At 41.7% G+C, this 18,065-nt stretch overlaps 1 protein-coding gene across 5 annotated transcripts; it reads right to left on the bottom strand.

Annotated features, from left to right (window-relative positions):
- Positions 1-1,265: 1,265 nt before the first annotated feature.
- Positions 1,266-15,405, bottom strand: ACTA2 (actin alpha 2, smooth muscle). 5 transcript variants are annotated; one of them, XM_065407483.1, is made up of 8 exons: positions 15,277-15,405; positions 12,762-12,890; positions 10,529-10,639; positions 9,187-9,271; positions 8,923-9,084; positions 8,487-8,678; positions 4,896-5,077; positions 1,266-1,539 (listed from the first exon to the last, which is right to left on the bottom strand). In XM_065407483.1, the coding sequence occupies exons 1-8, from the start codon at positions 15,403-15,405 to the stop codon at positions 1,396-1,398; spliced, it is 1,134 nt and encodes a 377-aa protein (XP_065263555.1). In that variant the 3' UTR covers positions 1,266-1,395. The 5 variants fall into 5 exon arrangements, with proteins under 5 accessions (XP_065263555.1, XP_065263556.1, XP_065263559.1 ...); XM_065407484.1 differs by having other exon boundaries at positions 10,529-10,557; positions 12,785-12,890; XM_065407487.1 differs by lacking the exon at positions 8,487-8,678.
- Positions 15,406-18,065: the final 2,660 nt, after the last annotated feature.

Genomic DNA, 18,065 nt, shown 5'->3' with positions numbered 1-18,065 from the left:
GAGGTGGAAGAGACTAACAAGTGGGTCAGGTGAGGGAGGGGCATGCAGGGTAGCAAAAATAAAAAGTAATCTGAATCCATGAGAGAGAGCGAGAGAGAGAGAGAGTTAGTCACTCAGTGCATGCCATGGATCTGTTCAGCTAAAGATGGTCTTTGCAAAAAAAACAAAACAAAGGAAGACATGCCCTTGATGGGACACGTGTTATGTAGTTATTGTTCCCAACTTCGTTGTAAGGCACAGTTATAGCTGCTCCCTGGAAATTGCTGAGAAATGTATTCACCAATCTCTGACAAACTCAGTATGTACTTTCCAGAGACAAGGTTGCGGCTGTAGTGTCTTTTATTGGACCAACTTGTGTTGGTGAGAGCGACATGCTTGTGAGCTTCCACAGAGGACTGACCTGAAGACAAGCTCTGCATAAGCTTAGAAGGCTCTCTTGCTCCCCAACAGAAGGTGGGCCAATAAAAGCCACACCTCACCCACCTTGTCTTACTAATAGCCTGGGACTGACTCAGCCATAATACCACTGCATATGCACTTTCCTGACAGCACTTTCATTGACTCAGGCTTGAGCTTCCTCAGATCTAGTGAGAATAAAATTGTTAAACATTTATTTCATTATCTAAAACAATGGTCAAAAATCAGCTGCAAATAAAATTCACCAAAAGGAAACCGAGAACTATCAATCATTTTAGCTGTTCTGATGGTGATCCCAAGGAAATGTTAGGTGAGTAACCTATATTGCTTGGTCTAGAGGTAGCCAAAAATCACAGCACTAAAATAATATTGCTGCAGTCAGTCCAGCCACCTAGTGACCTGGTCTGAATTGAAGCCCCAGTTCACCCTGATTGCCACAGCTTAGACACTTCAGAAATAGGCTGCTTGGCTCCTGTAGAGAAGACAATACCTTGACAGTACCTTTCTGAGCAATGCCCCTGCATTGGCTGACACACACGCACACCACTGATGCTAAAAGAATGGGTCAGCCCCACACAAAGCCTGTGTGTATCAATCAATAATACTAACAGCTACAACTTGTTGTGATAACACCAAATTGATGGCTCTACTTGGGGCTACTCAGCATCTCTGAAAATCAGGTCTTCTATTTAGGTGCCTAAATGTGAATAAGCCTGGGACAGGTACTTGAGTGTATTCTGACATTACCACTGGTGAATGAAGACGAAACCAGTTCCGAAGCCTCCCAGAGAGCACACACACCCTTTTGTAAAATAAAAGAAGTTACTAGACACATATTTACTATTTATTCAAAAAAAATACATGGTATCCAATTAGAGCCATTATTATGAAAGATTTTGGAATGAAATTAGAAGAACGTATTTATTCCCGAATACATTCACAGCAATGTGCTGAAAAATACATATACAGATAAGCAGATTAAAAGCATTTGCGGTGAACAATGGATGGACCAGCTTCATCATACTCCTGTTTGCTGATCCACATCTGTTGGAAGGTGGACAGGGAGGCAAGAATCGAGCCACCAATCCAGACGGAGTACTTACGCTCAGGAGGAGCAATAATCTGGTAAAGAAAAATACCACCTTGTGTTATGGGGTAAACTTGTTTGGTGACAAACTGACTTAAGCAATGATATTGATGTTAATGGAACCCCCTTGGAAAAGCTGCAGTGGCATCCCTCACATTTCATTAGGCCACTGACGTGTGAGCTATGGTCCAATATTTCATAGTCGCTCAGTGTATAGTCTGAGCCTAGCTGAGACTGAGAATTTGAGCACCCTCCCAGTCAAAGCAGTACCAGTGACTGCAAGTGAAACAGGGGAAGCTACCACCCTTGAAACATTTAGTGCCAAACTGGCTAATGGATTGGAAATATATTAAGGAACACTCCTGCAAGTGCAGAGGGATGGACAGTGGATCTCACACTGTGGTCTGTGGAGCCCTTTCCTGATGGCATGGAGAATATGATATTTCAAGAGCCAAGGAATGGAGGGATTGGGGTGACAGGAGAGAAACTTTTTTTTCCGAAAGTGATCAGTAGAAAGAAAAGATTGGAAAATGCTTGGAGTAGGGGCAGGGGCACCAGAATGGGAGGAGGGGGAAAGGAGGCCATGGCCCCATTACTTTTTACCTGCCTTAAGGGTGAGTGGCGGTGAGGAGGTACAGAGGAGTGAACAGGGGGCAGGACCTCGGGAAGAGACAGTGTGGGGCGGGACCTTGGGGGGAAGGGAAGGAATGTGGGCGGGGCTACAGTTTGGGCACTGGTGGCCCCACCCCACACTTCTAGAACACTTCCAGCACTCCAGAGTATGGGCCTGATCAAAGCCCAGGAAAAGCAATAGCTGTGTCTTTGAGTCTTTAGACTCCTGGCTTCAGTGGGAAATTTGGGTAAAATTTTCAAAAGTTCATGAGAGTGGGATTCACAAGGAGGACTTAGGCTCATCACTTCAGCACCTAACTGTTAGGTGCCCTGCCGCCATGGGAATTCACAACCCTGGCTTAGGCACCCAGGCTCCCTGTACATTGCATGGGGAGAGTTCGTCCCCTAACAAAGAGATTCATAGAATCCAGCATGTGAAGAATGAATGGCCTAGGCTAGCCAGTGCAAAATGCTGAGGAGCTGGGTGTTGCCTAAGCCCTGCCCCTCAAAAGGGTTAGGTGCCCAACTCTGCACAGGAGGGCGGCACCTCCCTCCAGTCAGGATTCTCAGCTGTGAACCCCCTCCTGGAGTCAGGTGCCTGAGCCAGGCCAGCCCTTTCTTAAGAAAAACAAAGAAGGATAAAAAGCTGGTGCTTTTGCCTCTCTTCCCAATAGCCCTGTGGTTAGAGCAGTCACTTAGGGTGTGGGGAGCTTGGCTTTAAATCCCCATCTGTAGAGCAGGGGCTTGCACCTGGATGAGTGCTCTACCTACTGGTCTATTGAGTATGCTGAGTGGGTCTCAATCCCGCCTGTGGAAGCTGCCCCACTTTGTATAAAATACTTAAATATCCACTGGACGAGAGAGCAAGATTGAGTCGATAGTCTGGTGCTTAGGGCACTCGCTGGGATGTGGGAGACCCCAGCTCCAGCCCCTGCTCCACTTGGTATAAAATCCTTAATTAGTCATTGGAACGTCTTCAACAGGTGAGATAGAGAGACTCACCCCAGAACATCCCAGCGCCCAGTGGTTAGGGCTCTTATTTGAGAGGTGGAAGACCTGGTTTCAAGTCCCTACTCTACATCAGGCAGGAGGATTTGAACCTAGATCTCCCACATCCTGGGGGAGTGTTCTAACTGTGACGTTGTGCAGTCTATATGGTTTTATAAAAACTTGATAATAAGTCAATATAATATAACTGGGATAGTTTTGGAGAAAATATGGTAATAAGTGAATATAACGTAACTGGGATATGCTTCATGCAAAAGGTCTCTTGTAAGGTATCATTACAAAGCTTATAATCTACTGAGTATGATCATCTGATTTGTATAAATGTACCACTCTTGTATCTAAAACTAGAAATATAAAATGTAACTCTGAGGGCCTATTGTAATTATGTAAAGTGTGGGCCATTAATGATGGTTTGGAATCTTGATGACTCCCATTAACCAGGACCATTGTCTGCAGATGACTGTGTTTACCTGTTAGTCTTCCTGTATATGTGTGTGCTGGCAAGTGGGCAATGAAGTCTTGCAGTGACATGTGATCATGTCACCTGAACTGGAATCCATCTTTAACCTGGTGCTTTTCCAGTGAGGGGGGGGGGTGGAAACCCAGAGAGACAAAGGGTTCCCGCCTTATGCAAAAGATATATAAAGGGGTGGAAGAGAACAGAGGGAGGGAGGAGCCATCATGAAGAATCCCCTAGCTACCACCTGAGCTGGAACAAGAGCTGTACCAGGGGAAAGAATTGTGCCCAGGCCTGGAAGGTGTCCAGTCTGAGAAAAACTTACTGAAGCATCTCTGAGGGTGAGATTATCTGTATTTAGCTTGATTAGACATAGATTTGCGCATTTTATTTTATTTTGCTTGGTGACTTACTTTGTTCTGTCTGTTACTACTTGGAACCACTTAAATCCTACTGTCTGTATTTAATAAAATCACTTTTTATTTAGTAATTTACTCAGAGTATGTATTAATACCTGGGGGAGCAAACAACTGTGCATATCTCTCTATCAGTGTTATAGAGGGTGAACAATTTATGAGTTTGCCCTGCATAAACTTAATGCAGGGTAAAACGGATTTATTTGGGTTTAGACCCCAGTGGGAGTTGGGCATCTGAGTGCTAAAGACAAGCACACCTCTGTGAGCTGTTTTCAGGTAAACTTGCAGCTTTGGGACAAGTGATTCAGACCCTGGGTCTGTGTCTGGAGCCAGACGGGAGTGTCTGGCTCAGCAAGACAGGGTGCTGGGGTCCTGAGCTGGCAGGGAAAACAGAAGCAGGGGTAGTCTTTGCACATCGGGTGGCAGCTCCCAAGGGGGTTTCTGTGATCCAACCCGTCACACTAACCACCAGGTTATTGGGTTTAAAGGGCAGCTGCACATCCTCAGGCTGTGCTTTGTACAGAGCCCAATCTGGTATGTGACAGTCACTGGCCAGGCACACGGGGGGAGTACGCTCCTACACAGAAAGGGCTGATGTAACTTACTCCATGCCGGGAACAAGGGAGGAACTGGGATTCAGTCACAATTCATTCTCTGCTCTTCTTCTGGGGCAATGCAGTTACCTGCCACCCCTTACTCAGGGCAGATTATACAGTTACAGTCTAGCCCAGAGTAAGGTACAGCTCATCATGAATCAGGGTGGCAAAACTGGCCTTTTGCTAGCAAGCAGGGTATGTATTTGTGATTACTTGAGAAAACATGCACATGAAAGAGCTGAACTCCTCTGGCCCACACACACATTTTTGCAAAAATCTGCCTACAAATAATTGTGCTGTACCTTGATTTTCATAGTGCTGGGAGCCAGAGCAGTGATTTCCTTTTGCATCCGGTCAGCAATACCCGGGTACATTGTAGTACCACCAGACAGGACATTGTTTGCATAAAGGTCCTTTCTGATATCAATATCACACTTCATGATGCTGTTGTACGTAGTTTCATGAATGCCAGCAGACTCCATGCCTGTGAAAAAATAGCAGAAGGTTTAGAATAAGCAGTAAGTAAGTAGTCTTAAAACTATTAAGTAAAATGAATGGAAGCTGCTGTTTAGAAGGCACCAGTCTCCAAGGCTTGTGCAGAGTCATTCTGCTGCTAGCTAAACTACTTAGGGCATGGCTACACTTGCAGATGTAGAGCGCTGTGAGTTAAACCCGCCTTTGGAGAGCGCAGTAGGGAAAGCGCTGCAGTCTGTCCACACTGACAGCTTCAAGCACACCGGCGTGGCCACATTTGCGGCACTTGCAGCGGCATTGGGAGCAGTGCATTATGGGCAGCTATCCCAGCATGCAAGTGACTGCAACGTGCTTTTTAAATGGGGAAGGGGGGTGGAGCGTGACAGGGAGTGTGTTGTATGTATGTGGGGGGAGAGAGAGTGGGTTTTGGGGGGCTGAGAGCATGTCAGCATGCTGTCTTGTAAGTCTCTCTCTCTCACACACAGCATTCCCGGCTGTCAGAAACGGAGCTTTCAAAGGGCATATCCGCATTCCTACAGTGATTCAAAACAACGACAAGAGTGGCCACTTGATTTAAGGGGATTATGGGATGTTTCTGAAGGCCGATCAGAGCGCAGTAATGCAACACCTCGTTCACACTGACGCCCGGGCGTTGTAGCCAAGGCGCAGCAAACGTTATTCCATTCACCGAGGTAGAGTACCAGCAGCGCTGTAGCCGTGGAGTCGCTCTACGTGCCTTGCCAGTGTGGACGGGCAGTGAGCTACGGCGCCCGGGGCTCCCTTATTGCGCTGTAACTCAAAAGTGTAGCCAAACCCATAGAATATGTCTATGCTACAGCAGCACAGCTACAGCATTGCAGCTCTGGTGCCGTAGTGTAGACACTTCTCATGTGAACGGAAGGGGTTTGTCCACTGATGTAGTTAATCCATCTTTTTGAGGTGGTAGCTAGGTCGACAGAAGAATTCTTCTGTCAAGCCAGCTGCATCTACAGTGGGGCTTAGGTCAACCTGCCTAGGTCACACAGAGTGTGAAATTTTTCACAGCCCTGAGTGATGTAGCTAGGCTGATCTAATTTTTAGGTATAGATCAGGTCATAAGTCCGAAGTTATTTAGGGCACAAACTGCTTGTATAATTGTTTCAAACAAGAAACCAAAGGGTCTGGAATGAAAGAGGAGTAGAGTCTCCATTAGAATTTTCCATCCAATTTCAACCAGACTACAAGAATTCCTTACAGCTTTACTGAAATTGTTTGTTTTAAAAAAACCCTACGTATGTCCTAGGAATGTTAGGTGTGTAACACTATTATTGCTGGTTGGGAATCCTGCCCTCTCACAAGACTTACAGGTGATTCCATTTGGTTTTGTGACAACCTATGCTCAAGTCTGTTCACTAGCATGACATGGTGCTAACGCCTCTTTCCTAAGGCACAGACACCAAATATACTCCAGTTTAGACAGCCAGTGTACATAAGAATTAAAGTGACATTTTTCTTTCATCTATTAGCACATTGAAAGTACAATAGTGACACTTCCTAGTTAAAGAACATCTCTGGGAGGAAGGACAGCCTTCCTTGGCTATTTTTTAAATACATGGTTATATTACTTTACTATTTCTGTTTCCTGATGGGATGAGTAATTCTTAGTGCCGGGTTTCCTGTGTGAATCTTTGTATTTACAAATTCAATACTCACTTTCCAAGAGCATTCTCCAATTTTGCTTAAAATCTGCTCTGTGCATAAACCTCTTGCCAATAAACTAATTGTTCTATGGTAGTTATGAAAAGCAAACCCAAAAGGGGGCAAATACAGTCAAAGCAAATTATGATCGTTCAATATTTATATTACAGTAGCATCTAGAGGCCATGCTAAAGATCAGGACCCATTGTGCAAGGTGCTGTAAAAATAGGTGTGAGAAGATCCCTGCTCCAAATAGTTTACAATCTAAGATGATGAGCAGCATACAAAGAATATGGAGATGTAATAATTTTCTTAACACTGTATGACCTGATCAGTGAGGTGAAATTGTTCTCTATTGGATTATAAGACTTTCCTGTATGAATGTACTGATCCACCTTAATAGGGGGCTGTGAGAAAAAGAAGCAGGGAAGCAACACAATATACGCAATTTACCATTTCCTAGCAAGCACTAGGAGGGAAATTACCATACAATGGCCTACCTCCTGTCTCCAACCCAAAGTTACACACCAATTTTGCCAATGTGGGGGAACATACATATCAAAGCTCTATAAACAATTAAATAGCTTGTTCTCTGGGAAGGAGGGTAATCAAAAGAATGAACAGCTTTTTAAATGGATTCTCCTTGAAGCAAAGGGGAGTGAAATTTTTTTGTGAGTAAAGGGAACAGACTATGTAATCCAGCCCCTATGGGCCTTAGGGGGTCTCTAGGAAGCTAAGACCAGGATCCCCACGTGGAAGATGGATAGACACCTGGTAAGCAAGATATTCATCAAGTCTGGCTACTGCTGAAAGACCTAGTTTTCTTAAATGGTTTTGTTCTAAATAAATACTACTTTGCTTTAAGGAGGCTGCTTGGTTACTGGGTACCACTGTCATTGCTCCTGGAGAGAGCAGACTAGCAGGTGCTGAACATAAGTCACATCTGCTGAGGTAATCACAGCTGATCACTGGGGAGCACAGCCCAGAGCCTGTTCTGAGAGTGGAAGAATCCCATGATTCCACCCCAAGAGAGATTTAAACCTGACATTTGGAGAGACCAGGAAGGGTCAGAAGTGCAGGTATTCACAGCTTTCATTTAATGGTCCTACGATACAGAAGGAAAACAGAAGAGAATTTTGAATTTCCAGTGGTGTCTATGGTTTTATAGGAAGTACACAGGGGTCCCAGGGAAGCAATGATCAATGAACAATGATCCTGACAAAGCAGAAATAAAATCTTCAGGCCAAATTCTGAGCTGCTGTGGTGGCTAGGACCCCAGTGATAGTTCACCCACTTAAGCCAGATCTGAATTAGACCCTTCAATGTTTTTTTAAAAGCATTACTTTTGGATCCTTAACATGCATCAGCTTTGTCTACTAATGGGCTGGGGAGTGACTTGTTGGTCCAAGGCTATTAAAGCACAGTAGCTGACTGTACAATATATGAAATGATGCTCATCTCTATTTAGGAGAACAGGAATGAGTAGTTTTTGTTTTTATTTTGAAAGTGTTTATTACTTAGCTGATGAACTGTGACTTGACATTAAACTCCTTTACATGAATGGTGCTGTTATAATATAGACCCATATTAACTGAAAATATATACTAGAACATATGCATCTATAGGCACCGTATGCTATAGTCTAAGTAAACGAATGTGGAGCAGGGTATGGATAGGAATTAAAGGAGCACAGGGATGAGCTATTAACATAATTTACCAAGAGAAGAAATCGATTAACTTACCAATGAAGGAAGGTTGGAACAGGGTCTCGGGGCAGCGGAAACGCTCATTACCTATGGTGATCACCTGGCCATCAGGCAGCTCATAGCTCTTCTCCAGAGAAGAGGAAGAAGCAGCAGTGGCCATCTCGTTTTCAAAGTCCAAGGCCACATAACACAGCTTCTCCTTGATGTCACGGACAATTTCACGTTCAGCTGTTGGCAGGACTCAGACTTTAGAATGGGAGTTAAAGATTCATGCATTTTAACAGATTACCCTACGAGCTCTTCCAAACAACTTGTGAAAATAAATCCTCTCTCAGTAATGCTCAGTGGGTATTTTATATTCTGCTCAATTTCTTTATGCGTCTGCTGCAGCTCTAAGAACAACCACTGATCTTTTAAAGCTATCACGAATTTTACACATTAAGCAAATCTTCTCATTTATTATTGTCCTTACCAGTAGTCACAAAGGAATAGCCACGTTCAGTGAGAATTTTCATGAGGTAGTCGGTTAAGTCTCGGCCAGCCAGGTCCAGACGCATGATAGCATGGGGCAGGGCATAGCCTTCATAGATTGGCACATTGTGGGTGACACCATCACCAGAGTCTAGTACAATCCCTTTGAGAAAGGAGTACAGATGTCAGTTGACCTCAGATTCCATGTTTTAAAAACTGTTTAAATTTCACATTTTCCCTTCCCCAAAATCCCAAAGTCACATACCTGTGGTACGTCCAGAAGCATAGAGGGACAGAACAGCCTGAATAGCTACATACATGGCTGGTACATTGAAGGTCTCAAACATTATCTGAAATGTAACAATAGCAAATCACTGTAGCTATAGGCATTTATTTTTTAAAATTACAAACAATAAGTAACTCGTTAGAAAGGGGGAAAGAGGGGTTTAGTACAGATTATTGGCAAGCAGTGGGGAGAAAATCAAGGGGTATTCTATCTAAATTCTAAACACGTAGGCTAGAACACCAACTATTCTGGATTTGTTCATATGTGCATTTTCTATCTCACACACACAAACACACACACAGCATCACTTATAGTATTTTATTTCCATCAAATAGCTGAGATCAGAATTTTGAATGGAAAAAAAGCCATTACTCTTTTTTAAAATAGCCTTTCATTTAAAAAAAAAGATTTAAAAGCTGAAATGTGGCAACTTGAATACGCTAGTTCAATGACCTTAAAAAAAAAAAGTTTAAACTACAGAAATGTAAATTTGACAACTTTTATTGGACCAACTTCTGTTGGTGAAAGAGACAAGCTTTTGAAAGTGTTTGAAAAGCTTGTCTCTTTCACCAACAGAAGTTGGTCCAATAAAAGACATTATCTCACCCACCTCGTCTCTCTAATATCCTGGGACCAACACAGTTTCAACAACAGTACAAACAATTTGACAACTAGCCACTTTGTCTGCCCTCCCATCCATAACTATTTTATTATCATGAGTATCAATAACATATGATGTACAATTGTTGTGAGTAATTGTAATGATCATATAAAAATCATACAGAATCCACTGAGATTGAAATGATTTCAGAGGAAGTGTCTCAGTGCCATTACAGTGTCAGAAAGGGGTTTGGATCTTGGTCCTTTCACCATATTATAGCGTTTAAAAAATATGGTTAGGAAAACAAACTTAACCAGGGCAAAGGATAGAAATTCAGAGCTCTGGCCGCTACTTTATATTCAACACCTAACTACAATTTCTAAATTTGTATGACCTGTGGTACATAGTAACCCAAAAGTGACTAGGTTTTACTGGAGTTTTAGCACAGCAGATAATGAGTACAGTAATACCTTCATTCTGAATGCTCTTGCTCCTATAAGGTTAAACATTATTTCATTAATTTAATTGACTTAATGGGAAGCTTTGATGTGGGTGATCTCTGTTCATGTGATTCTCTAGGTATGAAAATGTATCCTTTGTTACTTGTCTCTTAATTTACCTGGCACCCCCATCTGTCATTTGCTCTGCATAGAAGGGAAGCACTGACCTTTCTAAATAGCCAGTAATGATCATACTGTATTCAGATACTGGTATGCTTACCTGGGTCATTTTCTCTCGGTTGGCTTTTGGATTCAATGGAGCCTCAGTAAGCAGAGTAGGGTGCTCTTCAGGGGCAACACGCAGCTCATTGTAAAAAGAATGATGCCAGATCTGGAGACAATAAGAAAAGGCAACATGAAGAAACATCAGCAACCAACAGTCCATAAGCATTGCAGTTACTTCCAGCCACATACCATGCCCCACAGCTACAAGTGCTTCTAGCACCAGAAATTGGCCAACAATATCTGACGTGCAGATGGACATGACTGAATTCATATCCCAGATGGACATGACTGAATTCATAGTGGAAAGCTAAATGATCAGCACCTGCAACCTACTTCAGGTTTTACCACTAATAATGTTTTGCTTATTGTAAATCAGTTTTGGGACTCCTAAGTTAATACAAAATAAACACATTGAGCTTCAAAAAGCAGATAAAGACCTTTATATTGTTTTTGGTTTGGAGAAAAATGTACAGTGAAACAGCATCCACTGAAACAACTTGGATCACAGTTCTGTTTGGATTAATTATTTTTTTCACACTAGCCATCTGTCCATTTAGGGAAGGAAAGAAAACCTCTCACTCCAGATGGCAAGGGAAAAGGTCCATGAAAATAGATTTACATGAACAACTTAGAGACTGCAATGTGACTCTTTGTAGGCGGAATAAACTATAATAAAAGTGGCATCCATACAGGCAATGATCAGTTTTTGTGTATACACACTGTTCTTTGCTACAATAATTTTGTGACTCTTTCTAATGAGCAACATTGGTAAAATAGGACACACACTAGGATCCAATGAATTTGGCCCTTCAGACCTGGGTCAGACTCCTCAAAAGTTCTATCAGCAAAGATTGGAGTTAAAATAGTCTTGCAATTAAATCCAGTTTCCCAATATTCCTCAATGTGTCTTTGGCGTTGGCCTCTATCTATAACATCTGCATGGCTCTGTAATACCGTTCAGTAGATAACAGGGCTACTGAAAACTATTTCCTAGATGGAGAAGACTAGATTTCATGGGTGAATACATCCTGTTCTTGTTTGTAGAATTTCTCTGAGGTCAATTGTTTCCTAAGAATTCGTGAATAGCCCCACAAGCAATTTGCTTTTATTCCAAGCAGATTCAGTTAAAAAAAAAAATAAATAAATAAAAATACTGTATCTATTGTCTTCCCACTATTAACTTTCATTCTTCCCAAATACGAAACCTTGGGCCAAGTCAGCTGCAGTGAAGGAGTTAACATTCTGATGAACAGTAACATCTTGTACATTGTTTCTTTGTATTGAATTTTATATGTATATGTACACCTCTACCCCGATATAACGCTGTCCTCGGGAGCCAAAAAAATCTTACTGCGTTATAGGTGAAACCGCGTTATATCGAACTTGTTTGATCTGCCGGAGTGCGCAGCCCCGCCCCCCCGGAGTGCTGCTTTACCGCGTTATATCCGAATTCATGTTATATCGGGTTGCGTTATATCGGATATTATATACAATATAAATTGTTTTCAAAACATTGGTGATCACAGATCAGTTTACACTTAGGGCCTTTGGACTGGGGAAGTGTCATTATCTTGCTAAAGCGCTGATCCTTCTGCTGTTAAAGCCAATAGGAAAACTTCTGTCTAAGCCAGAGCACTTTTGTGATGTGTTGTACTGCTTGCACAGTTCCGAACTGCTCTAGTTCTGTAGAACTACTTTAAATAGCTACATCATCAACATCTTATAGATAAGTTTCAACAGTCTGTGGCAACAGACCTGGTTCTAGAGGCACTAAGTCTTGGATTTGAATGGTGGCTCTGCAATTGACTCATTAGGACCCCGGTCCTGCTAAGCATATGCATAACATTGCTCACGAGTAGTCCCACTGACTTCAAAGTCATGGGTGAGTTTAAATGCTTTGCAGGATCGGGACACACGTGGCCTTACCCAAGTCAACCTCTCTGACTCAGCTTCTCCATCTACAAAATGGGTATAATATTCACATACCTTACAGTAACTAGCTAGGTGTACACATCATCTTGGAGAGTAAAATAATAACTAACACTGATTAGCTCTGGGGTGCTGCATAGATGTTAATTATTACTAGATCAGCTCCAATATTCATAAATAAAATACAATACTACTGGATAACATGACACTTCAACCTTCAAATTACTTTGTAATCTTTTGCTATTGCACCCAAGTAATTATGTCTACTGGTGACATAAGTAAACAAAATGTTTAAATACCTTCTCCATGTCATCCCAGTTTGTGATGATACCATGTTCTATGGGGTATTTCAAGGTCAGGATACCTCTCTTGCTTTGAGCTTCATCCCCTACGTAGCTGTCTTTTTGACCCATACCCACCATCACGCCCTAATAAATTACATAAAGAATGTGACTATCTCAGTGAGAGGTGCTAAGAAGCAATCAGAATACTAACTGTGAAATAAACGTATGCAATTTTAACTGCTAGCAAGTTTACAAAACATTCATTGACTACTAATCTTGGGAGTATTACTTTTATCTTTAATGCAAAAATTACATTGTTAGTTTACTTACAATATTATAAAGCTCTGGAGTTCATGTTCTTATTATAATTAAGTATGTAGAGTAAGCAACACAAGGCTAATATAAAAATCATCAATACAATGTAGAGAAATTAAAGATGGGCTTTTAAATAATAATTCAATCCATAAGCAGTAGTCATGGAAGAAACTATCACTCAACCAAATACAAATCTGGAGGGAAAAAACTGTATAGTGCCATTTAGTGGTAAATAATGAACACTATATTTTTCAAATTTACCCAAGGGCCCTGTCTGTATTTTCCAGAGTGGAAGAACAGCTATCACTAGCTATTAAAAATGTTGGCAATTTTGAAAATGTAAACACAGTTGGCTGCCTTAACTATATTGTGTTCTTGTCAGAGCCTGATAATTACATACTCCAACCCCTCTGTTTTTCAGACTGATCTATCTTGAAGACTGATTACTTTGATCTTGTGATCTATGATGTCTGTAGCTCCGTGAGACAGTCTGAGAGCTGATCCAGGATGTGGATGATTCTAAATAGCTGCATTCAATTGCATGCAAGCACTTATTTTCATTATGACTAATCTGTTTTTGAGCAATGAATATAATCAGTACACTGGCTATAGAAAATGGCATTTGAATTACTATTTATTATTTGCAGTATGCTAGTGCCCAGAGGTCTTAAGCAGGATCTGGGCCCTGTTGTGCTAAGTGCTGTACAAACGTAGAGGTATATCGGGTCCCTTTCACAAAGAGCTTACAGTGCCAACCGCTATTTGCATGATCGCTATGCAGCCTCGATTTAAAAAAGAAAAGAAAATGGAAAAAAGGAATTCTTTGTAAACTCGCCCCAGGGGTGGGGGAGCCTCTGATGGCACAGCAGCATCCTCTTGCTCATGCTGTGGAAGTCTCAGGCACTTAGCTTTGGAGCGTCTCACCCATCCTCTCCATGATACTGGGCACTTAAACCATTACAAGGTACCCAACAGCACATGCAATGAATTGTCCAGTATAATAAGCATAAAAAGATTCAAAATGGGTAGTAGCTGCCACTTTGTTTTACTCTAGCTAATCTGTTTCAGAATCAGAACGGATGTAATTAATGCCATGCTGTTAGCTTCTTTCATAGTTACAAAAGGAGACCAGGAAGAGAGTGAACACTTTCAGCTACAAGGTCAGATCATGGGCTACATTAGGGAAGCTTTACTCTCCTTACAGTGTTACTGTACTAGGACCTGATCCAAAGCCTCCTGAAATCAATGGGAGCTTCACAATTGTCTTCAGTGGGCTGTGGATCAGGTCCCTAGTCCTAAATTACCCTAAAGCTAATTTACCTAGCCACTGGAGGATTCCCATTGCACAGGGATCCTTGATTGGAGCAGAGCCACTGAAGCTGATCCTAAAGCCCCCAATCCCAGCATCCAGCCCAGCAGGGTGTGAGCTAGGTGCCTCAGCACCACAGTAACCGCTTGCAGCTTGCTCTAGCTTGTTCTGCTAAGGATGTGGCTCATAAGCTGTGTAAATTCTATAGCATTTAGATGAAAAATGCCTTAGCACACATGATACAGCCTGTCATATGTTATGTTGTAAAATACTTATCTGGGAACTAATCACCCCTATCCCCCGCCTCCAAGCTTATGAAATTCTTTCTGGCAAGTAAAGAAAGCAGAACAAGGTTACTAGGAAAGCTGGGTGAAAAAAAAATCAGAAGTTTTTAAATTTCAGTGAAAAAACTGGCAACATTTTTTGGACATTTTGTTTTAACTGGTTTTTTGTTTTTGGCTGTGTTTTCAACCAGCTTTTAGAGTGGTCAACATTTGTACAAACATCTAATTTTTTTTAACCACAGGAAAGCAGAGAAGATGGTGGGCCCAGTGACAGGGTGATCCAGAGCCAAGGGAAAAAGGAAGAGATATTGAAAACTTTCGGGAAAAGGACTTCTCCACCAGACAACTGATCAGAGCTAACTCAGGCATGTACACCTGCAGGGCCTGCATGGTCTTATTTTATCTGGAAATATCATACAAATTAATGACTTGCAACTAAAACACCTGGCTCTGTGGTCTCACCAGATCAAACTAATCAGGACTGGGGCTGGTGAGTACTTTCAGGGAAGAGCTGGGTGCTCCAGGAAATGGTGTTGATATTTAAGGAGCTGAGTCAGTACTATCTCTAATACATTCTGTTTTACCCCCATGCTGTGCTTGAATAATTGAACTGATTATTCACCTGGTGCCTGGGACGACCCACAATGGAAGGGAAAACTGCTCTTGGAGCATCATCCCCAGCAAAGCCAGCCTTACAAAGTCCTGATCCATTGTCACAAACCAGGGCAGTGCTGTCCTCTTCCTCGCACATCTTCTATGTCAACGTCCGCAGGCCTTTCGGACAAAAAGAGCCCTACAAAAACAACACACAGACAATGGAACAATTCTGCAGGCAAAATGCAGGGGCTGCTGCATGAAGTGGACCTGCCACAGTCAGGATATGCATGACATCCAGTAGAAACAAGAACGTTATTAATAGACAATGTAAGGATTCAAAAGAGAGTGTTAATCTCAGAGGGCAGGAGCATATTCCACCTGCCCTGCAGGAAGAGGAGATGTTTAAAACAAAAACAAAACAACCCCCAGGAATTCAATGTTATTCAGTGGAATTCCCCCTGAAGGACAGGAAGTCTGATCTAGGAGAGATGGAGTTTTAATGGCTTGAGGATGGTACATATATTTATATTTTAGTGTATACATTCAGTGTTCAAAAAAGGTGCTTGACTGACAGCTCTAGAGATAAAAGGTACAGTACAGGAAGGGGCAGTGCAAGTTTCCCAGTGCTACCCATCGCCAGGCCAAACCCCTGCCGTGGATTAACACTTCTAAGGGTGAGAGGGTAGCTTGCCATGGGCTTCTTTGAGTTTGCCAACAATGTTGTCAGATGGGAACCATTATAATAGTGGCATTTTTGTTGTGGAGACTAGAAACAGGGCTAAGATGGACAACTCATTTCATACACACAATTGTTTGTTTGTTTGTTTGTTTGTTTAAAAAAAGAAAGTGATTATGCTAATCAAACCCCTTTCCTAACAGTATTCTAGTGCTCCAGCGAAGATGTCCTTCCTTGAAATTAAAGTTGGAAATCATAGACAGCATCTTCTTCTAAAACAGCCACAAAACACACTGCAGTCTCATTTCAAAGTTGTCTAGAAGATCACTCTCTGCTACTATCCATGTTTATTTTGCCATGGTTCCCAGATGGAGTAAATACCACTGAAATTAGTTCCCTTTCTAAAATGATGTTGTAAGGAAAGTGACACATAAAATGCTTTGAAGTATTTTGAATGAAATCAATGAGAGAAACAAGTATTGTGCAGAGCTGCAGAGACACGTTTGTCAGCAATTCATATTGTTAGGGAGAATCCTCTGAATAGCTCTGGACCCACTGTTTGGCTTGCAAAGGCCTACATGTGGAATTAAATGTTTCAAAAATGTGTTGAGGGCTAAGTGAGACAAGGACGAGAAGAGACACAGCTGACTGCACACACTCATTAAGAAATTCCGAAACGGGGGTGTTAGCAATGTAGGAAAGGGTGGGAGTCAGGTTGAAGTGATGCATTGCTGAGGTGAAGTGGAGTCTATGTTGGTTGGCCCTCAATAGCAGAACAGACTAAAGAGTGAAAAATGGAAAATTCCCCCAAAATGCGATATGTGCTGCCACTGTGCAGAAAAGGAATCCAGGAGACACTGCCCAGTTCAGATACTGTATGCTGAATAGATGCTGGCTACCAGAAGAAAAGTTGATACATAAATGCTAACTTGAAATGTTCTAGGTTTTATGTATTGGGGAAAAAAGGAGGAGTTTTACAGTTGTACACAATTATGCATTTCTTAGGGGCAAGAGCTATTTATGTTTAAGCATTCACTTAATGGAGTGCGACTTATCTACCATGCATGAACAGCCCAGTTTGGAACAAATCATTTCCTAATTAGGAAATAGACTCTCAAAAGTCTGCTTTTGGAACAGAGTTCGAGGTCAGGGGTTTGCTCAAACCAATGCAAACTAGTACTGTGCCAAAAATCACTTGGGGGAAGGGAGAAGGAAATGCTACATTTCTGAGCTTAGTGGACTCTAAATGAAAACCATATTTAGTAATAAAGCACCAAAGTTGAAGAAATCAAAGCTGAATGATTTCAGGCAGGACTCTCTGCTGCCAAACACTGATTTACAGCTCAGGACTGCCATGGAATGCGGCAGTAACATTCTACAGTAGCAATCAATACAACATTCTGGAATAAGGTAAATATGCACTATACATCTCAGGTGATTAAAACATGGATTTAGTTGCTACCCATCTTGTTGCTGCATGCTTTCTGTTCAGAGAGAGAGAAAAAACTGATCCCAGAACCCTCCCACACAAGACTGATAAAAGATTTCAAACTCATAAGAAACATTCTATCTGTAATCCATTCCTTATATAGAATGCTTGGTGTTTTACACTATGGGTAGTTTTCTGTGTAAATAGACATCACCATCATCATATCATGCTAGACACTAATATCACCATCTTTCACATATTTAGCTAATTTAAAAGCATGTTTCCAATAATCTTTTCTAACCCAGCATGCCAATGTACAGTAAGTCTACAGCACTAAGACACATCCATGAGAAACCGTAAACTGAATCCCATCCTACAGCTAGATCCAGTGGGCCAATTTAATCCATTGAATCCAAAGCAGATATACCAGGGGTGAATTTGGCCCAGTGTGTTTAAATAGGAACTCTGTCACAATTCCAATCATGTAAATATTTTAAATATACCTCTTAATATTATTTTACTGCTGATCAGACAGGTAAAATGACTTGGTAGAACTAAACTTTTTCCAAGTCTGTAAAACATCTTAAATAAAAAGGCAATAAAATATAAAATGATTGGAATGTTTATCGGTGCAATTTTAATATGAAATACATGACAAGTTACAGAAGAATAATACATCCTCCTGAACACTTTCTGCTTTTTCTTTGTT

This window comes from Emys orbicularis, chromosome 7 (genome assembly GCF_028017835.1).
Source record: "Emys orbicularis isolate rEmyOrb1 chromosome 7, rEmyOrb1.hap1, whole genome shotgun sequence".
Lineage (NCBI taxonomy): Eukaryota > Metazoa > Chordata > Testudines > Emydidae > Emys > Emys orbicularis.
Note: the sequence above shows the minus strand (reverse complement) of the source record. Positions and strands in the feature narration are given on the sequence as shown.

Coding starts and splice junctions, on each gene's coding strand:
- ACTA2 (XM_065407483.1), bottom strand. CDS start 15,405: ATGTGCGAGGAAGAGGACAGCACTGCCCTGGTTTGTGACAATGGATCA. Junction 9,272..10,528: donor ACCGAGAGAAAATGACCCAG/GTAAGCATACCA, acceptor GTTACATTTCAG/ATAATGTTTGAGACCTTCAA. Junction 8,679..8,922: donor CTATTCCTTTGTGACTACTG/GTAAGGACAATA, acceptor TCCTGCCAACAG/CTGAACGTGAAATTGTCCGT.